This window comes from Piliocolobus tephrosceles, unplaced genomic scaffold (assembly GCF_002776525.5).
Source record: "Piliocolobus tephrosceles isolate RC106 unplaced genomic scaffold, ASM277652v3 unscaffolded_108, whole genome shotgun sequence".
In the NCBI taxonomy this organism is placed as follows: Eukaryota; Metazoa; Chordata; class Mammalia; order Primates; family Cercopithecidae; genus Piliocolobus; species Piliocolobus tephrosceles.
Genome location: NW_022291865.1, coordinates 1,712,530 through 1,738,445, shown reverse-complemented (window position 1 = coordinate 1,738,445; position 25,916 = coordinate 1,712,530). Strand labels below are relative to the sequence as shown.

Below are 25,916 nucleotides of genomic sequence, written 5' to 3'. Positions count from 1 at the left end.
TACAATTTATTGTCATTCTATAATCATTAAATGTATATGCCACTTCTTAGGTAACATCCATTAGGATAAATAATTAGCATTGTTTAAAAAGTGTGATACTATAAATACCAGGGTAATTATCAAATATTTGATAATAATATGAAAAATCTTACTGGTCTGACGTCACCACAGGAATTGGTAAACTGTCGAGCTAAGCCAAAGTCAAGCATGTAACATTTCCTACACGTACTAGGAAAGCGGCCCATAGCGAAGTTCGACTAGAAAAATAAAGAAGGAAAATATATACATTCTTATAATACTTAGTCCTTACATGTTAAGTCTTCTTCTATTTAAGCTCTATGTAACACACATGTTCCAAATATACTATTCTAGTCAATGATGTTTAGTAGGTATTAAAATATGATTTAGTTTTGGGTTCTACTAATGCCTAATATCAGGTAAACTTTGAGTAAAAAAGGATGTAAATGACTAAGGTTACACACAAGACAATATTAACTAGACTTGGAACTCTAAGTTCTTGAAATTCTAGTCTAAGTGAATGCTTAAATGACAACCCAACCCCCTACTTTTTAAAATAGGAGAAATCAGAGACAGACAAAAAAAAAAACCATAGAAATTTAAAAGAATTTCCTATAAACGGCCAGGTGTAGTGGCTCATGCCTGTAATCCCAGCACTTTGGGAGGCCGAGGGAGGTGGATCACGAGGTCAGGAGTTTGAGACCAGCCTGACCAACGTGGTGAAACCCTGTTTCTACTTAAAAAAAAAAAAAAAATTAACCGCGTGTGGTAGCATGCGCCTGTTATTCCAGCTATGCAGGAAGCTGAGGCAGAAGAATTGCTTGAATCCAGGAGGCGGAGGTTGCAGTGAGCCGAGATTGCGCCACGGCACTCTAGCCTGGGCGACAGAGTGAGACTCCGTCACAAAAAAAAATTAAAAAAAAAAAAGAATTTCCTATAAACATCATAAAACTGAATTTCACTAAGTCTAAAATTAAAATACAATTTATAGAAACATTTCAAAATGGACTTAAGGAAAATACACTTTGTATTCTTCCCCTAATGAAAATCAGTGTAATATTAAATGACCACAAACGCAAAGATGAATATGTAAGTAAGAGGACTTGTGAAGGTAAAGGCCAAATTGTTACCAGAATTGTTAGGTTTTTTTTTTTTTTTTTTTTAAATATTGTTCTACTTATGGGCTTTCTGATAAAAACAGGAACTATTCCAATCACCATGGTTCTCAAATAATGATGCATAGACACAGACTGACTCTACTATGTTAAATTTAGTTAGCATTTTCATGTAAACTAATTTTAGAAGTCATGTAAAAACAGACAGTTATATTTTTCAACTGTACCAACATATGATACATTTATAGTAAATATGGCATATCAGAAATGGGTCGTTTCACCTAATGAACAATCAAATACCAAAAAGGACAAAAAAACCTATTTCACACTTACGGAAATGACAATTTCTAAGAAAAACAGATTAGTAAATAAAAACCCCACTGTATTTCCACAGTAGCACTCAGGAGAAAAATAAGGTCTTTCACAACTGATGATTTCTTATAATTTTTGACTTAACAAATAGTTCAAGAACACAGTATGAACAACCAAAAGCAACATATACAGTTTTTTAACCAATATATCTATAAAAGAAACCAGGGAATAAAGCCAATTTAGGCATAAAGCTAAGTAAATGGCAATGTTAGCACACATAATAATAGCCAAACATAACCTTTTTTAAGAGACAGGGTCTCACTATGCTGCCCAGGCTGGGGTGCAGTGGCTATCCACAGGAGCGATCATAGCTCACTGCAGTCTCCATCTCCTGTACTCAAGGAACCCTCCTGCTTCAGCCTCCTGAGTAGCTGGGACTATGGGCATGTGGCAACGCCCCAGTCTCAGTTTTTATTTTCATTGTATGAGAAAAACTCCTGAAAATAAGTTGTAGTTGTAATTATTACTTAAAAAATTAAGAGGTAAGTTATATTTTTGCTTCCAGGTCTCTATCGAAATGAAAATATTACCTTGTATTTTATCACAACAAATACATAAAGCTACATTTGTAATTTATTGTGTCCCAGGATAACATTAAGAGTATCAAACTCATTCTGTGCTCTGGACAGAAAAGGTCCCTACCGGTTTGATGTCCCGATGCAAGAACCCCACAGAATGAATGCTTTCAATAGACTCCAAAATCTGTCTACCCAGCCGGAGAGTAGTACTAATGGTGAATGTGCCTCGGGACTGGCTACGGCGAAGATCTGCCAGATTCCGACCCTGTGGAAATCAAATAAACACTTTCAAATAGAGGACTAAAACTATGTTAGAAGAGAAAACTGGGAAACCACTCACTTACCATTGAAAAATATGTTTTCAGTAAAATAGCAAGAATTTTTTTTCTTTTTTTTTTTTTTGAGATGGAATTTCACTCTTGTTGCCCAGGCTGGAATGCAATGGCATGATCTTGGCTCACTGCAACTGCTACCTCCTGGGTTCAAGCGATTCTCCTGCCTCAGCCTTCCAAGTAGCTGGGGTTACAGGTACGTGCCAGCATGCCCAGCAAATTTTTCTGTTTTTAGTAGAGACGGGGTTTCACCATGTTGGTCAGGCTGGTCTCGAACTCCTGACCTCAGGTGATCCACCCACCTCAGTCTCCCAAAGTGCTGGGATTACAGTCAAGAACCACCGTACCCGGCCAATAGCAAGAATTTCACACAAATTGTGATCCTCTCACTCAACAGATCTCTTAATCATATGAATGTTTCAGACAAGTTTTAGAATAATGAGATTTTTAGCATATCATGTTTCTGATTCATCATGCTTCCCTTTATCTCTGATGTCATAACAAAAAAGTCTTGATTATTTAAAATATAAGTAATCAAATATATAATTTATATTATTTACATTTATATTTATTTACTTAAAATATGTGATCAGGCCGGGAGTGGAGGCTCATGCCTGTAATCCTAGCAGTTTGGGAGGCTGAGGCAAGTAGATCACGAGGTCGGGAGAGTGAGACTATCCTGGCTAACACGGTGAAACCCTGTCTCTACTAAAAATACAAAAATTTAGCCAGATGTGGTGGTACGTGCCTTTAGTCCCAGCAACTCAGGAGGCTGAGGCAGAAGAATCGCTTGAACCAAGGAGGCAGAGGTTGCAGTGAACCGAGATCATGCCACTGCACTCCAGCCTGGGTGAAACAGCGAGACTCCATCTCAAAAAAAAAAAAAAAATATATATATATACACACACACACACACACACACACACACAAGATCAAGTATAGATAATGCATATACATACAAAGAGCACTAATTCCTCATTACTGCCTAACATATATTCTCAAACAAGTTACTTAACTTTCTTCAATCAGTTTCCTCGTAAAAACAAGCTAATAAAACCTACCTCACAGAGTTCTGTGAGTATTAAACAAGATCTATGTAAAGTTTTTTGTGCGTGTGTTTTGTTTTTTAAAGAGAAATGGGGTCTTGCTATGTTGACCAGGCTGGTCTCAAACTCCTTGCCTCCCATCTCAGCTTCCTGACATGATGGGATTATAGGTGAGAACCACCGTGCCTGGCCCCATATAAAGTTTTTAGAATACTGTGTGGTGCACAATAGGTACTCAACATAGGCTAACTATTGTTATTTTGACCAAACATTATATGACAAACATTCAATTTACTTGTAGAAGTATATAAAAGCAATGAATACATCCAGCATCTGCCGTTCATGATTGCATTGAAGCCTCACAGTACCCTAAATAGAAGTTGTTCCTGTGTCTGTTTTACAGATAAGGAAACTAAGGTTCTAAAAGGTTAAATAATGTTAACCTGTTAATGTAAAGCTGTTTTCCAAATCTAACTCTGTCTGACTCCAAAGTGCTCTTCTTTTACAGTCCTCTTTCACAGAGCTTTTCTACAGACTTTTTCATGATGCTGCTCCACCAAGGTTCCTTGTTGCTTAGGTAACAAACCAGTAATCTGAAAAGGAGAGCAGGACCATGGCCCTGCAGCACTACCTCCCAAAGAAAAGACTGGCTCTCCTGTCCCAAGGGGATTTAAATATCCCAATCTATTCCCACAATTTTATAATATATCTTTAGGGGTACTATGCCACTAATATTATCACTTCATCTAAAGATAATTGATTCACTTTTGAAAAGTAATAAATTCTTAGATTATCATTCAAAATAAAATATGAAGTACTCCTCAAGTAACAGTTTAAAAGTTACAGTAGCCGGGCGTGGTGGCTCAAGCCTGTAATCCCAGCACTTTGGGAGGCTGAGACGGGCGGATCACGAGGTCAGGAGATCGAGCCCATCCTGGCTAATACGGTGAAACCCCGTCTCTACTAAAAAATACAAAAAAAAAAAAACTAGCCGGGCGAGGTGGTGGGCGCCTGTAGTCCCAGCTACTCGGGAGGCTGAGGCAGGAGAATGGCGTAAACCCGGGAGGCGGAGCTTGCAGTGAGCTGAGATCTGGCCACTGCACTCCAGCCTGGGTGACAGAGCGAGACTCCGTCTCAAAAAAAAAAAAAAGTTACAGTAAAGTCAGGATCCTTTCATACTTCATATCTTCTTTTTTAAATGAAGCTTTCTCATAATGTAAATTAATTAGGATTTACCTTAGTTATTATTTTTAATGGAAATTCGTTGTTCCTCGCACCTGTAGCAAATGTAAAATAAGTGACAATCTACAGCAGCGAACTGTATAACCATGTGAGAGTACCTAATAACTTTTATTAGAATTCCAATAGCTTTTTCTTCAAAAATCAAAATTTTGATTGCCGAAAATATACCTAATATTGAAACTTTATTTGTAAACAGCTTTCACCACAAAAACTTTCAAAAGGAAATCAATTAAATTTTATTTATGACATTAGTAATACTTTAAAAAATTTAAATATTTTAAAATACAAGCCTAACGTATCAACTCACAAAATCTGAGAAGGTAAACACAAAACTGATAAAAGTATGGAGTAAAGTGCTATTAACATGGTAAAAACATGCAGGTACCCACTAAATTATACTTTAAAGTAAATACTACTAATGAATTATTATTTGTTACAAAGAAAAATTGAAAACAATCTATACAATAGTCCATGGTTATCCATGGTTTTACTTTATCCATGGTTTTACTTTACTGGTTTCCCACAGTCAACCATGGTGCAAAAATACTAAATAGAATATGCCAGAAATAAACAGTTAATAAGTTTTACATTACAGGCCATTCTCATATGTGATGAAATCTCATACCATCCTGCTCCATCAGGCCCAGGACGTGAATCGTCCCTTTAGTCAAGCGTGTCCACATGCTGTTACCTGCCCACTAATCACTTAGTGGCCCAGTCACCCAGATGTGCAGGGTTCAGTATGATCTGTGGTTTTAGGCATCCACTTGGGGCCTTAGAAAGTATCTCCTCAGATAAGGGGGTACTATCGTAAGTACATGAATAAATGAATAGTTACATAAATAATGGTACAGTCATCTTACTGACTGATATGCAGTCATTCAAAAAATGAAGAATCAAGAACTTATGAACACAAAGAAGAGAACATCAGACACTAGGGTCTACTGGAGGGGGAGGGTAGAAGGAGGGAGAGAGGCAGAAAAGATAACTATTGGGCACTGAGCTTAACACCGGGGTGATGTAATATTACACACAAAAAAACCTCATGACACATGTTTATCTATGGAACAAACCTTCACATGTACCCCCAAAACTAAAGTAAAAATTTTTTAAATAAAATAAAATAAAATGTCACAAGCCACCATATTTTGTAAAAAAAAAAAAAAAAAAAAAAGGAAGACGACTATATATAGTAATGTGGAATGAATTAAAGAAGCAAGTTCATTTCTCTACAAATTTACAATATCTTAATAAAAATGCAAGTGAATTTCTACATTGAGGATATGAAACATACCCATAAGGAGAAAAAATAATATAATGAACCTTCATGTATCTACTGGTCACCCAGAATTAACAATTATCAATTCATGCCCAGTCTTGTTTCATCTATTATTCACCTCCTCATCCATATCCTCCCCTCCCACCCACACGTACTGAATTATTTTCATGTAAATTCTAACCATATAATTTCATCTATATACTAAAAAGTGTAGGCCAGGTGTGGTGGCTCACATCTATAATCCCAACACTTTGGGAAGCCAAGGCAGGAAGATCACTTGAGCCCAGGAGTTCAAGACCAGCCTGGGCAACATACTGAGACCTCATCACTACAAAATATTACAAAATTAGGGCCAGGCACGGTGGCTCACGTCTGTAGTCCCAGCACTTTAAGAGGCCAAGGCAGGCAGATCACAAGATCCAGAGATCGAGACCATCCTTGTCAATATGGTGAAACCCCATCTCTACTAAAAATACAAAAATTAGCTGGGCATGGTGGCATGTGCCTGTAGTCCCAGCTACTCAGGAGGCTGAGGCAGGAGAATCGCTTGAACTCGGGAGGAGGAGGTTGCAGTGAGCCGAGATCGTGCCACTGCATTCCAGCCTGGGCAACAGAAAGAGAGACTGTCTCAAAAAAACAAAACAAAGAAAACAAACAAAAAAATTTAACTGGGCATGGTGGCACACACTTGTAGTCCCAGCTACTCAGAAAGGTGTGGTGAGAGGATCACTCGACCCCATGAGGTAGAGGCCGAAGCGAGCTGTGATTACTCCACTGTGCTCCAGCCAGGGCAAGACCCCATCTCAAAAAAAAAAAAAAAAAAAAACCAGAAGGGTGTATAAAAGGAAAGATACAAATGTAAGTAGACGTTATCAGCAATTACATCATTGTAAATTTGAATTAGAAACATCAATATGAATCATGGCATACTTTCTCATTTTTAAAAATGCATTTCTTAAATCCATCCACTTGAAAAGAATGAAAAATAATGACCAATCCACTTTCAACAGACACCCACATCATCTAGATTCTGGTCTGTAAACATCATTTCCCATTAAAAGGAGCCAAGGCTTAATGGAGAAATGACTGATTCCAGATCTGGAGTATGAAATATACAGAATGAGCCTGGTACACAGTATTGCACCAAAAAATAAGGATGCTATCAAAGACTGCTGCAGCCTAGTCCTAACAAAATGAATCCAGATCCAACATGAAAGAAGTCCCTGTAGCAAAAGATGAGACAATTTGAATATTTAAAAAACCGTAGGCCAGGTGCAGTGGCTTATGCCTGTAATCCTAGCACTTTGGGGGTTTGGGATTAACCTGGCCAACACGGGGAAACCCTATCTCTACTAAAAATTTAACAATTAGCTGGGTATGGTGGCGTGCGCCTATAATCCCAGCTACTTGGAAGGTTGAGGCAGGAGAATCGCTGGAACCCAGGAGGTAGGGGTTGCAGGGAGCCAAGATCGCGCCACTGCACTCCAGACTGGGCGACTGAGTGAGACTCCATCTCAAAAAACTAAATAAAACTGCAATAATTGAAAGACATCAAATATGTTAAATCCATGAATTTATGGATTTATTATATAGTTATATACAATTATGTTTATATTAGAGAACCAATTCATTATCCTAAAAACTGATAAATAAAATAATCAAGCAGTAGTCCTGCCTTTCCTATATAAAATACACCTAAGGATAACCTAATACTGAATGCAGTGCTTTTTAAGAAGAATTCTAGTTAACAAAAAAAGAATAAAATGATAGAACACTGTATTTGCAACTCCCATTAAAATAATGGATGATTATTACAAATGGGTTGATAAAACCATTAGGAAAAAACCATTGGGAACTTTAAAATGGATGGATTAGACTGACAAGGCCTGAACTCATTGACTAATCTCAACCTCACTAAAAGAGAGACAATCAGACACTACCTCCTGATGTGATTCAAGAGGAAGCATACAACCCACCTCTGAAGTATCCTTGCAGAGTAAATCTGGAATCTTATATAATCATCAATTTATAGAAAATACAGGGGACCGAAATACATATTAAAGACAACCCAGCAAAATCCAGAATATGGTAATGTGCGCATGTCACATTCCTCCATTTTTATCAACATCAATAAACACAATGAAAAGAAAATTACAAGAAAATAAAAGGCAGAGGGAGAACCAATATATTGAAAGAGGCTTAAGAGACAGGCAATGTGTGAACCCTATTTGGAACCCAATTCAAATAAACCAAATGTAAAAAAAAATTGTTTTTATTAAAGAGATGGACAATCAAGGAAATCTGAAGATTGGTTTGATATTTGTGCTATTATTAAGGAATTATTATTGGGTATTTTGGTTACTTTATGAGAAAAAAAGAGTTCTGGTCTTCTAGAAATGTATATATATATATATATAAAATATACCTTGGATTAGCTATAATTTCAGGAGGGATAGGAGAAAGAGAAAATACTTGAAACAAGATTAGCCATATACTGATAGTTGTTGAAGCTGGGTAATGAGTAGATGGGTATAAATTATACTATTCTCTCTACTTTGTGTATGTTTAATTTTTCCCATAATAAAAAGTTTTTGGCCGGGCGCGGTGGCTCAAGCCTGTAATGCCAGCACTTTGGGAGGCCGAGACGGGCAGATCATCACGAGGTCAGGAGATCGAGACCATCCTGGCTAACACAGTGAAACCCCGTCTCTACTAAAAGAAAATACAAAAAATTAGCCAGGTGAGGTGGTGAGCGCCTGTAGTCCCAGCAACTCAGGAGGCTGAGGCAGCAGAATGGCGTAAACCCGGGAGGCGGAGCTTGCAGTGAGCTGAGATCAGGCCACAGCACTCCAGCCTGGGCGGCAAGCAAGACTCCGTCTCAAAAAAAAAAAAAAAAGTTTTTAAAAGGTTGTAGGTATTAGGCAATCTAGATCTACAGTTGTACTGGTTACAGAACTCGAAAAAATGTTTTGCACCTCCAATAGTTGATGTACTTATCACAATATATCACCCTTAGGCTATACTAAAGATGCTCATATAAAGCTTCAGTGGTGACAAAATATTAGGTGAGACCTGGCCAATGTCCTGCAAGGGGAATTGAGAAAAAAATGTGTACAACTGCTTGAGCTCTGTAAGATTTTAAAAACCATTTTAACGCCAAATAGTTAGAATTTCTACAACAGAGATAGGGTTGTTCCTTAAAAAATTTTTAAGGCAGATATTATGTAATTGAATCAGCAGGAGGAAAAGAACAAGTTTATCTTAAGAATAATGAATTTATGGTTTTTAGAATAAATTAGGACTCTCTGTGGGAAGCTGAATACATGGAGGAGACTCAGTAGTGATCTTCCATATGTCAAATAAGAGAAAATATGCTCTAGCGGTTACACCAGCTTTAGCCTAATCCCAAATCAAGTCAACCACAAACTGTACAGATGGGAGTTTAAATGGGTTAACTTCCTTGTTACAGGAAAAAAATATAGCATCCAATTCAAATGGAAAAGTTCTTAGACAAATAAATAGGAACTTGCCAAAGGCCACAAAGGTCATCATTGTCTAATATACACCAGTCTCTGGGGTTTCCCAGTACCAGGAGCCTTCCTATTTACAGAAAGTCAGATTTAGGTAAGTACGAGAATGAAAATGAGTATATGCTAAGACTGAGAAAGACTCTGCAGATTAAAGAAAAAAACCTGCTTTCTATAATTCTCCAGTCAGTAGTAACTTGAAACAAAACAGTTTTCTCTTATTACTGCCTAAAGAATACTGGGTTCAGGCTTCCACCAAGCTTTAATACCCATCAAGTAGGCTAGTACCAGACAAATCACAAACCTCCTTGAGACTCAGCTTCTTCATATGCAAAAGAGGGATAAAACTTATATCTCCTCCCCATGGGGGTATAATGAGGATCAAATAAGATGATAAATCCAGACGAAAACTGTAAAATGTCACACAAAAATTTATATTATTACTAGCCAAAATGAGAGAAAGCAGGATCCAAATTAATGATCTAAAAAGGTTGAGAGGCTGGGCGTAGTGGCTCACGCCTATAATCCCAGGGCTTTGGGAGACTGAGGCGGGAAGATCACCTTAGGTCAGGAGTTCAAGACCAGCCTGGCCAACATGGTGAAACCCTGTCTCTACTAAAAATACAAAAATTACACAGGCGTGGTGGCGCGCACCTTTAGTCCGAGCTACACCGGAGGCTGAGTTCAAGACCAGCCTGGCCAACATGATGAAACCCTGTCTCTACTAAAAATACAAAAATTACACAGGCGTGGTGGTGCACACCTGTAGTCTGAGTTACACCAGAGGTTGAGGCAGGAGGATCACTTGAACCCAGAAGGTGAAGGTTGCAGTGAGCTGAGATTGTGCCACTGTACTCCAGCTTGGGTGACAAAGCAAGACAACGTCGAAAAAAAAAAAAAAAGGGCCAGGCATGGTGGCTCACGCCTGTAATCCCAGCACTTTGGGAGGCCAAGGTGGGTGGATCACTTGAGGTCAGGAGTTCAAGACCAGCCTGAGCAAAATGGTGAAATCCAGTCTCTAATAAACATAAAAATTAGCCATGTGTGGTGCCGTGTGCCTGTAATCCCAACCACTTGAGAGGCTAAGGCACAATAATCACTTGAACCTGGGAGGAGGAGGGTGCAGTGAGCCGAGATCGCGCCACTGCACTCCTGCCTGGTGACAGAGTAAGACTCTGTCTCAAAAAAAAAAAAAAAAAAAAAGGTTCAGGGATAGCTGCTTAAATAAATAAAACCAGTCTGGCTCAAGAGTTAGTGAATCACATGACTCAAAAAGACCTTAAGGTTACATCTACAGAAGTTAAAATCTTTAAACGAAATCTGAAGGATGGCTGAGGGAAACAAGAAAAGCCTCCTGATGAGAAGAGGAAGCATTTAGGCCAGGATCTATGTCTCTAGAATCACTGTTATTTAGATAACTTGAAAGAAAATAAAGAAACCGCCTGGGCGCGGTGGCTCACACATGTAATCCCAGCACTTTGGAACCTGAGGTGGGCGGATTGCTTGAGGTTAGGAGTTCAATACGAGCCTGGTCAGCACAGTGAAACCCTGTCTCTACTAAAAATACAAAAAATAGCCGGGCATGGTGGCGGCCACCTGTAAACCCAGCTATTCCAGAAGCCGAGGCAGGAGAATCACTTGAACCCGGGAGGCAGAGGTTGCAGTGAGCCGAGATTGCGCCATAGCACTCAGCCTGGGTGACAGAGCGAGACTGCGTCTCAAAAAAAAAAAAAAAAAGAAAAAGAAAAAAAAGAAAAGAAAGAAGTCAAACGCCCAAAACAATGTTTGCTTAAGATGAAAAGAAATACTGAGAATTCTAGATCTAGGCAGCAAGATCAAGATGAACCACGGTTTTTAAACTTTGAGGGTGACTACAGTTCAGGGTGTGTGTGTGTGTGTTTTCAGGGGCAGAGGCAGTGTCAGAGAAAACAGAAAGGTTTCCCTCTTCTCCCCACTGTAGCCATCATTCCAACATTCCTATTCTGAATTTCTTTCCTCTGGACCTAACTCCACTACCATCTAAAGAACAGGGAACAGGCCGGGGGCAGTGGCTCACGCCTGTAATCCCAACACTGTGGGAAGCCGAGGTGGGCAGATCACCTGAGGTCAGGAGTTCGAGACCAGTGTGGCCAACATGATGAAACCCCATCTCTACTAAAACTACAAAAATTAGCTGAGCTTGGTGGAGCACGGCTGTAATCCCAGCTACTTGGGAGGCTGAGGCAGAAGAATCGCTTGAACCTGGGAGGGGGAGGTTTCAGTGAGCCAAGATTACGCTACTACACTCCAGCCTGGGTGACAGATCAAGACTCCATCTCAAAAAAAAAAAAAAAAAAAAAGAATATATATGGAACAGAGTTATGTTACTGACGGAAAAAAAAGAAAAAGAAAAAGGAATGGCATTTCTCCTCTATCTCAACTACTGTTTAAAGTTTCAAGTACTCAAGACTGGTACTTGCTATGGTTTTTCTTTTCTTTTTCAGTATTTATTTCAGGTTCAGGGGTACATGTGCAGGTTTGATACACGGGCAAATTGTGTGTTGCTGGTGTTTGGTGTGAAAACGATTTTGTCACACAGGTAGTGAGCATAGTATCCAACAGCTAGTTTTTGGACCCTCATCCTCCTTCTTTGCTCCACCCTCAAAGTAGGCCCTGGTGTCTATTGTTCCCCTCTTTGTGTCCACGTGTACTCAAAGTTTAGCTCCCACTTGTAAGTAAGAACATGCAGTATTCGGTTTTCTATTCCTGCATTAATTTGCTTAGGATAATGGCTTCCAGCTGCATCCATGTTGCTGCAAAGAACATGATTTCATTCATTTTTATGGCTGTGTAGTATTCCATGGTATACATGTACCACATTTTCTTTATCCAGTTCACCACTGATATGCACGTAAGGTTAATTCCACTTATTTGCTATTGTGAATAGTGCTGCGATGAACACATAAGGGCATGTATCTTTTTGGCAGAAGGATTTTATTCCTTTGGGTATATACCCCGTAATGGGGTTGCTAGGTTGAATGGTAGCTCTGTTTTAAGTCCTCTGAGAAATCTCTAGACAGCTTTCCACAGTAGCTGAACTAATTTATATTCCCACCAGCAGTGTACAAGTGTTTCCTTTTCACTGCAATCTCACCAGCATCTGTTATTTTCTGACTTTATAATAATAGTCATTCTGACTGGTGTGAGCTGGTATCTTACTGTGGTCTTGATTTGCATTTCTCTAAAGATTAGTGATGTTGAACATTCTTTCATGTTTTTTGGCCATATAGATGTCTTATTTTGAGACATATTTTGGTGTGGAAGTGGGGTAGTTATCTTGGAAGTAGGTTCCCGACAAAAAGGATGAGCTAGGACCCCTTCTTCACCTTCCTTGCCCATGTGCATACGTACTTGCACTTCCAACTTCTACTATGGAATGATGCAGCAAAAAGGCCCCTGCAAGATGTGGGTCCCTAGAGCTAGGATTTTCCAACCTCCAGAATGGTAAGAAATAAATCTCTGTTCTTTATGCATTACTCAGTCTTGGGTATTCTGCAGCAGCACAAAACAGACTAAGACAATACTTTAGAATACAAATGGAGAACTGGAATCCCTAAGGTAATGAACAGTAGAAGGGGTAAGATTCACATTATATCCCCTCATCCACCCAGGGATCGAAAACTGCAAAGATGACAAGCCGTAAAGATACAGGTCAACTCAAATAGCGGACAAAGACAATTATTTCATTTTTGGAAAATCTGTATCGTCTGTTTAAATAAAGTTCCATCTGCACAGTATAAAACATTCTCACATGGTACTAAGAATATTGTTATTTTTTATTCATATTCACTGTAACTGTATACTTTGATCAAAACGGAAGGATTTCAAGACACGTTTTCAAGGTAACCTACCTGCAACTGCATGACCACATAGTTGAATCGATCATTCCTCCCACAGCCAATAAATCTACAAACATGGTCTTTCCCTGGATAAGAAAAGAAAGAAAACAATGGAAAAGAATATACTATGGTTTCTCTTAAAACATTAATAATTTGCTTTTCTGTATAGTATTTTATGATTGAATACAAAATACATCTTGAGAACCTTAAGGATAGAAAACTTATATTATTCAAATTTTCTACCTACCTCCTCTCCTCCCAGGCACTGTACTATTCCTTTATGTGGTCAAATAAATGATTATTTGAATGAATAAATAAGCAAATTAATATACGAATGAGGAAACAAATGTATGATAATTTATTTAGGGAGGAAAAGATTAAGTGGTCAATTCAGATCAACCTGCCCAGATATGATACATATGAAGCCACAGAAGAACAATAAAAAAGAACTATGTTAGAAATAGAAACCCTGAATTTTAGATATGTTACGGTACTCACTGCTATGACTTCTGCAAGACCCACAATCTTTGGGGGCCTCACTGACACGGATTCGCCCAGTGATTTTCAACCTGAGTTCCATCTGAGAAACCCAGAACAGTGCTGGCTGGGGCACAGAGGGGAGCAGGGATACAGCAGAAATCTGATTAAAGAAAAGCATGCAAAGACCCCCCAAAAGAATTGAGCCGCATGTATAGGTTAGTGTTTTTCAACCCTGGCTACTTATGAAAACCATCTGGAACACTTTATTTTTGTTTTTTGACACCACTGACCCGAAGGCAGTGGAAAACTTTTTAAAGATTCCTAAGTTCTATATTGATTCAGAATCTGTGGAGAAAGATACAGAATATGAGCTTTTCAAAAGTTCGTTGTTATTTTTTATTTTTTTGAGACAGGGTCTCACTTTGTTGCCCAGGCTGAAGTGCAGTGGCATGATCTTGGCTCACTGCAACCTCTGCCTCCTGGAAGGCTCACTGATCCTCCCACCTCAGCCTCCTGAATAGCTGGGACTAGAGGTGTGTGCCACCACAACTGACTGATTTTTGTATTTTTTGTAGAGATGGGGTTTTACCATGTTGCCCAGGCTGGTTTCAAACTCCAGGGCTCAAGAAGCGATCTGTCCGCCTCAGCCTCCCAAAGTGCTGAGACTACAGGCATAAGTCACTGCACCTGGCCTCAAAAGTTCTTTAAATGATCCTAAACCAGGTAGGACATGGAGAGATATTTGAAAACTACTGCAGGGTAATGAGAAGTATCAAAAAGATTTTAAGATAAAGAATAACATACTAAAACACTGTGGCGGCAATGAGGAGGGTAGACTACAAAGGGGTCAATTCTAGTGGAGAAGGTCACTCTGGGGGATAGTTACAATATCCAGGAGAAAGAATAAGGGGATTAGAGACAGATAAAATCAGATAAATCTGACCGATATTAAAGGTGTAGTTTTTTACTAGAATTGGTAAAATTAAATGAAAAGTTGTACCAAAATAAGAGAATACAGTAGGTTGTATAGATTTTAAGTGATATTAAAATGTTGAATTTTAGGACAATCAAGTGAATTCAGTAGACATTGTAAGTTCCAGCCTGGTGCTGAGACCAAAAGGCAGAGCTCCAGAGGTACACTGAGGAAACATTAATTCATGGACAATAGATGGAAGATTGACAAGTGAAAGAATATAAGAGGAAAAGAAACTTCAGCACATAATTTGGAAAATGCAACATTTAATTATTATTATTATTTTTAAAACAGGGTCTATCTTGCCCAGGCTGATCTCAAACTCTGGGCTCAAGCAATCCTCCCGCCTCAGCCTCCCAAAGTGCTGGGATTACAGGCGTGAGCCACCATGCCCACCCTAGAAAATGCAATATTCAAAGCATGAGCAAAAATAAGAGTCCCTCAAGGAAACAGAGGAATAGCCTGAAAGATAGGAGGACACTGAGAGAGGGGTATCACAGAAACCGAGGGAGAACACTTCATGAGGGCAGAAGTGGACATTGACAAGTACATAGAAAGGCTGAGAAGTACTAATATAAACAGGAAGTCATTAGTGAGTCAAGGGGCAGAAGTCAGTTTATAATGGGTTAAAGAGTAAATAGAACATGAAATATGAGGGCAGTCTTTGAAGGAGCTTGCTTGAAAGTAAGGAAGAGTAACAGGCCAAAGCTTGAAGACGAAGATTTGGTAGACTGACGAAACACTCAAAGAAAATTTGCCTCCTAACTGGCTTAAAATATAAATACAATTAAGACGCAGCAAAGCCAGGGGCAATGACTTCGCCTATAATCCCAACTACTTGGGAAGCTAAGGTGGGAGGATTGTACGAGGCCAGGAGTTTGAGACCAGCCTGGGCAACATAGCAAGACCCCTTCCCTTTAAAAAAAAAAAAAAACTCATTTTTTTGCATCTGTGTTATCAATCAGTACAAGATTGCTTTTTCACTCTCTATGTTTTTGTTTAAAAAGGGGGTTATAAGCTAGCAAGAATGGGTGCAATGAAGAACACAATAATTCACAAGGTACACAGTACATGTTGATCACTTAACACATATTTTACATATATTTGCAAAACAGTGCTATCTATTACATTGTAGTAAGAATGAAAGCATCAATGATGATCATTAGCAACTTACTGTTGTCCTCAGCTTCAAAGAAACAATAAAAAATAAGTTAAATAGTGTTTTCCTTGCATTATCCATTCCTTAAGACTCTACTTTTCTGTCATGTACAGGGACCATATCTATCTTGTTCTGGTACTAAAAACACTTTTGCAAAAACTGTAACAGTGAGAGACATCCAACATAGCTGATTCTATCTTGCTTCTAAACTCACAAGCTAACTACCTTTGCTCATCCCTACACACAGGCCAAGCTGACTATGGGAGGAATTTAGTTTGCAGTTTAACTTTAAAGCAAAGATTTAAACAAAACCCACTCTTTCTTTGGGGACAGACACTGCTTTTATAAAACTAATGAAAGGCCAAAAACAGAATTATGGTAGGCACCTGAATTCTGTTAAGGTTTAGGCATAGGTAAATAACAACTAGTCATTGTTTCCTAACTTACCTTTTCGTAATTGCCTACTACTCAGGAGTCACTAGCTGGTGGTGATAAGATTTGTAACTTCTGGCTGGGTGCAGTGGCTCACACCTGCAATCCCAGCACTTTGGGAGGCTGAGGCAGGCAGATCATGAATTCAGGAGTTTCAGACCAGGCTGGCCAATATGGTGAAACCCCGTTTCTACTAAAAATACAAAAATTATCCGGGCATGGTAGCACGTGCCTGTAGTCCCAGCTACTCAAGAGGCTGAGGGAGAAGAATCACTTGAACCCAGGAGGAGGAGGCTGCAGTGAGCCAAGATCGCGCCACTGCACTCCAGCCTGGACGACAGAGAGAGACACGGTCTCAAAAAGAAAAAAGATTTGTAACTTCCCAATTGCCCCAACTGGTAACATTGCTATTGTGAAACCTAAGACTGGTGTTTGAGATATTTTTTAGTGGACCAACTGACACCACCCAGGTGTCCCCAACCCAGGAAACGACTGAGCACATGAAGATAATTTCAATACCCCTGTGATTTCATCCCCAACTCAACTAATCAGCAATGCCCATTCCCTAGCCCCCTCCCCACCAAACTATCCTTAAAAACCCTAGTTGTCAAATTCTCAGGGAGGCAGATTTGAGAAATATCACACACCATCCTCACTGAGCCACACTGCAATTATTAAACTCTCTGCTGCAACACCAGTCTCAGTGTATTGGCTTTTTCTGTGCAGCAGGCAAAAAGAACCTGCTAGGCTGTAACAGTACCTGGCACAATACCCAGTAAAGAGTGATTTAAATGCTCAATGAATATGTGTGTGGGCAGCAAGCCACCCAGGTGCTGAGGCAAGAGGCCGAGGGCACAAGCTGTTCCAGTAGAATAAAACATATAAAATAAGAATAGTTATGCTAGATATAGATCATAGATATGATTATATATGAATATCATTAATCATTAGTTTGTAGCAACTACTCTTTATTCCAATATTATAATAATCCTCACTCTACAATCATAACCCAGGAAAAACCAGGTCATACAGAGGAGCTGAGGAGACATAGTGAGAAGTGACTATAAGATAAAAGTGTGAGCCTTCTGTCATGCCCGGGCAGGGCCACCAGAGGGCTCCTTGGTCTAGCGGTAACACCAGCGTCTGGGAAGACGTCCTTTGCCAAGCGGACCGTGGTCTAGCGGTAGCATCGGTGTCAAGGAAAAACACCCACTACTTAGCAGACTGGGAAAGGGAGTCTCCCTTTACCCGGAGTTTAGAGAAGACTCTACTCCTCCACCTCTTGTGGAGGACCTGACATCAGTCAGGCCTGCCCGCAGTTATCTGGAGGCCTAACCGTCTCCCTGTGATGCTGTGCTTCAGTGGTCACGCTTCTAGTCCGCCTTCATGTTCCATCCGTATACCTGGCTCTGCCTTCTAGATAGCAGTAGGAAATTACTGAAAGTACTAAAAGTCTCTGATATGCAGGAATAATGGCGTAAGCTGTCTCTCTCTCTCTCTGCCTCGGCTGCCGGGCAGGGAAGGGCCCCCTGTCCAATGGACACGTGACCCACGTGACCTTACCGATCACTGGAAATGGCTCACACTCCTTACCCTGCCCCTTTGTCTTGTATCCAATAAATATCAGCGCAGCCTGGCATTCGGGGCCACTACTGGTCTCCATGTCGTGGTGGTAGTGGTCCCCTGGCCCAGCTGTCTTTTCTTTTACCTCTTTGTCTTGTGTCTTTATTCCTACAATCTTTTGTCTCCGCACACGGGGAGAAAAACCCACCGACCCTGTGGGGTTGGACCCTACATATGTGTAAATAAATGAATAGAATAATGGCTAACAAAATATGCATAATATGGGCCAGGAGTGGTGGCTCATGCCTGTAATCCCAACACTTTGGAAGGCTGAGGTGGGAGGATTGCTTGAGTCCAGGAGTTCCTAGCCTGGACAACATGGCAAGGCTCCCTCTCTACAAAAAATACAAAAATCAGTCAGGTGTGGGGGCACATGCCTGTAGTTTCAGCTACTCAGGAAGTTGCAGTGGAAGGCTCAGTTGAGCCTGGAAAGACAAGGCTGCAGTGAGCTGTGATCATGCCACTGACTCCAGCCTGGGTGATAGAGTGAGACCCTGCTCTCTAAATAAATAAATAAATAAATAAATAAGCATAATATGCACACATAATGTGCAAGCATTTTATGCCAGGCTCTATATCAAGCATGTTCCATGCATTTAATCCTGCCAATAATGCAAGTATTATTATATTCTCCATTTTTCAAATATAGAAATAGAGGCTTAGGGAGGTTACTTTGTCCAAAATTACAACCAAAACATGAAGCAGTTTAATGCCAGAGCCTTTGCTCTTAACCATTACGCCCAGAAATGACAGAAACAGATTTTAAAATCAAGTAACACCTTGTCAATAAGTATTAAAATAGGGAAAGAAAGACTGTGACAGAACAGAAACAGGACAATCTACTATATGCCAAGTACTAAACTAGGCACCAGAAATACAAGAGAAATTAAGATCCATGCCCTCAAAGAGTTCACAGCCAAGATATGTAAACAACAAAAAAAAATGTAATGCAGTATGAGTTCTATAATATTAGAGATAAACTGCTGCAGATATAAAGAAGATTCAAAAATTTGGCTTATGAGGCTTCACATGAGCATTAAATCACTAGATTTTACACATTTATGAGAAGAGTATTCTAAAAGAAGGTCACCCACAAAGTCATAAAGGATCTAAGTACATGTGATAGATGACTGAGATGACAGGCTAGAGGACTTGATATGAGTTAAGGTAGGCTGAGGTGGGAAGTATGATCAGACAAGAAAAGTAAGCTAAAACCTTATATGCCACTGTGGTATACAGTAGTCCCATGGGGGACTGGTTCCAAGACCTCCCTTGGATACCAAAATCCACCAATACTCAGGTCTCTGATATAAAATGGGGTACCTGCCAGGCATGGTAGCTCACACCTGTAATCCCAGCAATTTGGGAGGCCAAGGTGGGTGGATCACCTGAGGTCAGGAGTTAGAGACCAACCTGGCCAACCTGGTGAAACCCCATCTCTAATAAAAATAGAAAACTTAGCTGGGCATGGTGGCGGGCACCTAAAATCCCAGCTACTCAGGAGGCTGAGGCAGGAGAATCACTTAAACCTGGGAAGCAGAGGTTGCAGTGGGCCGAGATTGCACCATTGCACTCCAGCCTGGCCAACAGAGCAATGCTGCATCTTGAAAATAAAATAAAGTAAAATAAAATAAAATAAAATAAAGTAAAATAAAATAAAATAAAATAAAATGGGGTACTATTTTCCATGTAACCTATGCACATCCTCCCATATACAGTCAGGCTTTGCTTAACAACAGGGATAAGTTCTCAGAAATGCATCCTTAGGTGATTCAGTCACTGTGTGAACATTATAGGGTGTGCTCACAAAAACCTAGATGGAATAGCCTATTACATGCCTAGGTTATATGGTAGAGCCTATTGCTCCTAGACTACAAACCTGTATGGCATGTTACTGTACTGCATACTATAGACAGTTATAACACAATGCTAAATATTTATGTACCTAAATGTGGAAAAGGTACACTAAAAACATAGTATTATAATCTTATGGGACCACTGTCTATCACTGAACAAAATGCTGTTGTGTGATGCACAACCATATTTTAAATAATCTCTAGATTACCTATGATACCTAATACAATGTAAATGCCATGTAAATAGTTGCCATACTGATTGTTTAGGAAATAATAACAGGGAAAAAAAGTCTATACATGTTTAGTACAGATGCAATATTTTTTTCCTAATTTTTATTTATTTATTTATTTATTTATTTTATTTATTTTTGAGACAGACTTTGCTCTGTCACCCAGGCTGGAGTCCAGTGGAGCTATCTCATCTCACTGCAACCTCTGCCTCCAGGGTTCAAGCACTTCTCATACCTCAACCTCCCAAGAAGCTGGGATTACAGGTGTGCACCACCATGCCTGGCTAATTTTTGTATTTTTAGTAGACACGGCTGATAGCCAGGCTGATCTCGAACTCCTGACCTCAAGTAATCCCCACACCTCAGCCTCCCAAAGTGCTGTGATTACAGGTATGAGCCACCATGCCCAGTCTTTTTCCTAAGATTTTCAATCTGTGGTTGGTTGCATCCACAGATGTGGAATGCATGGATGTGGAACCCACTAACAGCAACAGCCAACTATAATACGAAATATATTTAGTCTCTGTCCCTGATACTTGTCACCTGGTTTCTAAAACTTATGGAATTTTCTGATAGAAATGTCTTTGTTATTTATGACTCTTTTGATAACACCTGCGTTTATGTTAATCCGGTAACTTGGGGGAAGCCCTATATAATCAGGATGGGGCCAGTCACCAGAAAGACGAAGTGCTTAGAAGAGAGGACTGAACTTTCAGCCTCACCCACCAACCTCCAGGAAAGGTGAGTGGGAGGGCTGGAGATTCAGCTCTATAAAGACTCTTGAACAATCAGATGTGTGAGCTTCTGGTGTGCTGAATAAATGGAAGTGCTGGGGGAGTGGCCTACCCAGAGAGGAGACAGAAGCTCCCCACTCCCCCACACCTCACCCTTATCCATCTCTTCATACAGCTGTTCATCTGTATCCTTTGCAATATCCTTAATAAACCAGTAAACATGTTTCCTGAGTTCTGTGAGCCATCCTAGCACGTTAACCAAACCCAAGGAGAGGGGAATCAAGGGAGCCCCAGGTTGCAGCCAGTCACCTCAACCTCAGCTCACCACAACCTCCACCTCCCGGGTTCAAGTATAGTTTAAGCCATTCTAATGGTGTGCAGTGATATCTCACTGTGTATTCTCCTAATGTTTAGTTATGCTAAACATCTTTTCAGCAACTGATTTAACACTCTATATCTTCTTTGAAGTACCTGTAAAAGCTTATTAAATATTTTTAATTGTTTGTTTTCTTATTGTTGAGTTTTCAGAGTGCTTTATATATTCTGAAAAGTCCTTTGCAGGTGATTCGCAGATATTTTTCTTCCACTCTGTAACTTGTCTTTTCATTCTTTTCATAACGTCTTTTGCAAGCAAAGTTTTTAATTCAATGAAATTCAAATTATCAATTTTTTAATTTTATGAATCATGCTTTTGTCATCATTTGACAAGCTGCTTGCCTAAACTTAAGTTACAAAGATCTTCTCCATGTTTTCTTCTAAAAGTTATACAGCCTTCTATCTCACATTTCAATGTGTGGTATATCTTCAGTAAATTTTTGTATAATGTGTGCAGTTTCGGTGGAGGTTCACTACTTTTGTAAAAGGATGCCTGATAGCTCCAGCACCAAGACCATTCGTTTTCCACTGACTCGCCTTTGTGACTTTGTAGATTATCACTGGCCTTCTTTGTATGGGTCAGCCTATGTCCAAAATCTCTATTTTACTCCACTTGATCTATATGTCTATCCCTTTGCCAATACCACAGTCTTGATTATCCTAGTTCTGTACTAAGTTTTAAAACCATATAGTTTGTTTCTTTGCTTATATTTTATATTTTTAGACAGGATCTCACTTTGTCACCTAGGCTGGAATATGGTGGCACAATCATAGTGTACTCAAATTCCTGGGCTCTGGCAATCCTCCTATTTCAGCCTCCCAAGCAGCACAGGACTACAGGCATGTACCACCATGTTGAGTCAATTTTTTTTTTTTCTTAGTTTGTAGAGATGGAGGTCTCACTATGTTTTTTTTTGTTTTGTTTTGTTTTGTTTTGTTTTTTTGAGACGGAGTCTCACTCTGTCGCCCAGGCTGGAGTGCAGTCTGGAGTGCAGTGGCTGGATCTCAGCTCACTGCAAGCTCCGCCTCCCAGGTTCACGCCATTCTCCTGCCTCAGCCTCCTGAGTAGCTGGGACTACAGGCGCCCGCCACCTCGCCCAGCTAATTTTTTGTATTTTTTTAGTAGAGACGGGGTTTCACCATGTTAGCCAGGATGGTCTCGATCTCCTGATCTCGTGATCCACCCGTCTCGGCCTCCCAAAGTGCTGGGATTACAGGCTTGAGCCACCACGCCCGGCCCACTATGTATTTTTTAACTTATAGAAATTATACATTTTTATTGTATAAACATGTTTTGAAGACATGTATATACGATGGAATGGCTCAAACTAATAACATGCCTCACAAACACATTTTTAATAAGAACACTTAAAAATCTATTATCTGGCCGGGCGCGGTGGCTCAAGCCTGTAATCCCAGCACTTTGGGAGGCCGAGACGGGCGGATCACGAGGTCAGGAGATCGAGACCTTCCTGGTTAACATGGTGAAACCCCGTCTCTACTAAAAAATACAAAAATCAAGCCGGGCGAGTTGGCAGGCGCCTGTAGTCCCAGCTACTCCGGAGGCTGAGGCAGGAGAATGGCTAAACCTGGGAGGCGGAGCTTGCAGTGATCCGGCCACTACACTCCAGCCCCGGGAACAGAGCGAGACTCCGTCTCAAAAAAAAAAAAAAAAAATCTATTATCTACGTGATTTGATGTTTTCCCCCAACATTATTCTTCTTTTTCAACATTGTTTTGGCTACTCTAGATCCTTTGCTTTTCTATATTAACTTTAGAATCAGCTTCTGTATAACTAGAAAAAGTACTGCTGGGATTTTTATTATTATTTCATTAAATCTATAGATCAATTTGGGGAGAATCAATATCTTCCAATTAATGAACCTTTCATTAATGAACCTTCCAATTAATGAATATGGTATGCCTCTCCATTTATTTAAATCTTCTTTTATTTCTTTAATCAGGGCTTTATAGTTTTCAGCATACAGAGTATATACATATACCTTTTTTTTTTTTTGAGACAGAGTTTCATTCTTATTGCCCAGGCTGGAGTGCAATGGCGCAATCTCAGCTCACCACAATCTCCACCTCCCAGGTTCAAGCGATTATCCTGCCTCAGCCTCCCAAGTAGCTGGGATTACAGGCATGCACTACCATGCCTGGCTAATTTTGTATTTTTAGTAGAGATGGGGTTTCTCCATGTTGGTCAGGCTGGTCTCGAACTCCTGACTTCAGGTGATCCGCCCATCTCAGCCTCCCAAAGTGCTGGGATTACAGGCGTCAGCCACTGCGTCCAGCCCAGATCCTGCATATATTTTGTTATATTTACACCCTCCATATTTCTTTTTTTTGGAGCTATTGAAATTTTTAAAAATTCAGTTCTCAATTGTTCATTGCTAGTACACAGAATTATGGTTGCTTTTTGTGGCCTGATCTTATATCGCTTGCTAAACTCACTTATTCTAGGAAGTTTTTACGATTCTTGGGATTTTCTATATAGACAATCATGTCATCCACAAACAGGAACAATTTTATTTCCTCCTTTTCAGTCTATATGTCATTATTTATTTATATATCTTTGCTGCACCAAACTCAAGTCTCATTCTGGGTTGCTGATGACACAAATGTTAGATATTTTGATATTATCTCATAGGTCACTGAGGCGCTGTTTATTTTTTTACATGGTTTTCCCTGGTTGTTCAGATTAGATCATTTCTATTGATCTGTTTTCAAGTTCACTGAATCTTTCACCTATCATGTCCATTCTGCTATTGAGCCCATTCAGTGAGTTTCTTATGTCTGTTATTGTACGTCTTGGGTCTAAATGTTCTATTTAGTTGTTCTTTATGTCTTCTATTCCCTTGCTAAGATTGTCTATCTTCCTGCTCATTCTTGGAGCAAAGTCATAATAACTGATTTAAAGTCTTTTAAACATAATTTTAACATCTGTATGATCCTGGCATTGGCATCTACGTTTTTCTATATGAGTTGAGATTTGTCTGATTCTTTCTAAGCTGAGTGATTCCAGGTTGTATTCAGGACACTTTGAATATTATGTTATGAGACTCTAGGTCTTATTCAAGTCCCACCAAGAATGCTGGTATTTTTGCTTTAGCCAGTAATTGACCCAGTTGAGTTCATGCTTCAAGTTCTGACCAGCCTTCTGTAGGTTGTATTTCTAATGTCAATTCAGTTTTCAAAGCCTTTGCAGTTACATTTAACGTGTTCCATAAGTACTCCATGTAGTTTCCAGTTTGGGATGTGGGCAGTGGTCTACCCCATAATTCAGTTCTCAAAGTCCGTATGTGCTGTTTAGGATTGGACCCATGCATGCACAGACTGGAGGTCAGCTCCGGAGTCCAAAAGCAACTTTAGGTGGTCAGTTTCCCAAGTTCCTCCCTCATCTACAATCTTTCATTTCACTGGGGCTCCCCTTTTCCAGTCTTCCAGCAGAACTCTGGGGCTTTATTAACACCACTCTGCAGAGTACTTCCCATGACTGTGCTCACATCAGGCAAGGCCAAGCAACAGAACAGCAGAGAGAAAAAAAGCAGTGGGGATTTGCCCAACTCTCTTCAGACCATGGCTCCTCCAATCTGAGAAGAAGGTTCCTCTCCCTCTATTTTAGGCTTTTGCCTGCCCCCATTGAGGCCACTGTCAAGGATTGTTTGAGGCCTGGGTGTAAGAGAATAAATAAAAAGAGAGAGAAAGATGTAGGATTTCCATGCTTTCTCTGGGCATTAGGAGACCCCTTTCCTCCTCCTCGAGTCAGAACTAGAAGACTTCTCTCGATGCATTTTCTGTCCATGTCAATGCTCACTTCCAAGTTGCAGGATACATTAAGTTCAGGCTGGGGCATACTGGAAGAAAAAAATGGTAAACTCACTGCTGGTTCAATGGTACTCTGAATTCTGGTCTTCTTCCCCAGTCTGTCTCCTACAATTTACTTTTCAGAGGCCTCAAATAGCCACTCCAAGAATTTTGCCCAGGTTTTTAGCTGCATTCAGTGGCAGAGACAGAGTGAAGTGCGCTGACTCCATCTCATCTGGAACCAGAACCTGGACTACTGTTTTTCTTAACAAACTTTGTAGAACTGATTATTTTAAACTACTTGTATAACCTGGAACTTAATTAAAAATTAAAAATAAATCCTATAATAATCTTATTGAGGTAGAGGGAAAAAGCAAGTTAGTAGAATCACATTTTTTAAAAGCATATATACTTTTGGACATTATATGTATGTGAAAAAAGGTGAAGTTCTTAATTATACTTTGCTTCTTATATTTGAATCTTGTTTTACCTGTGGACTTTCATAAAAGGACGATTACACATTTTTTAAAAAGAATAAAAAAAGCAGGAATTACCCAAAATGTGAGAAAAAGGAAGCAGTTTGCAGGCGAGAGGCTATAAGCCTTAAGAAACTGAAAATATGGCTGGGCGCTGTGGCTCACGCCTGTAATCCCAGCACTTTAGAAGGCCGAGGCAGGTGGATCATGAGGTCAGGAGATAGAGACCATCCTGACTAACATGGTGAAACCCCATCTCTACTAAAAATAAAAAAAATTTAGCTGGGCGTGGCGGTGGGCACCTGTAGTCCCAGCTACTCGGGAGGCTGAGGCAGGAGAATGGCGTGAACCCAGGAGACAGAGCTTGCAGTGAGTGGAGATCACGCCACTGCACTCCAGCCTGGGCAACAGAGCAAGACTCTGTCAAAAAAGAAAAGAAAA

General features: G+C 39.9%; 1 protein-coding gene across 5 annotated transcripts in view; it reads right to left on the bottom strand.

The window, feature by feature from the left end:
- Positions 1 to 25,916, bottom strand: part of LOC113219838 (tau-tubulin kinase 2) — a 174,738-nt gene that overhangs the window by 82,544 nt on the left and 66,278 nt on the right. For 3 of the 5 annotated variants that reach the window (XM_026447835.1, XM_026447837.1, XM_026447836.1), the window contains exons 4-6: positions 13,340 to 13,413; positions 2,148 to 2,288; positions 153 to 257 (exon numbers count right to left, since the gene is read on the bottom strand). In XM_026447835.1, the coding sequence (XP_026303620.1) occupies positions 153 to 257; positions 2,148 to 2,288; positions 13,340 to 13,413 (320 nt within the window). Of the gene's footprint in view, positions 1 to 152; positions 258 to 2,147; positions 2,289 to 13,339; positions 13,414 to 16,386; positions 16,505 to 21,285; positions 21,999 to 25,916 lie in introns of those variants that run through there. The other 2 variants (XM_026447838.1, XM_026447839.1) reach the window with 2 other exon arrangements.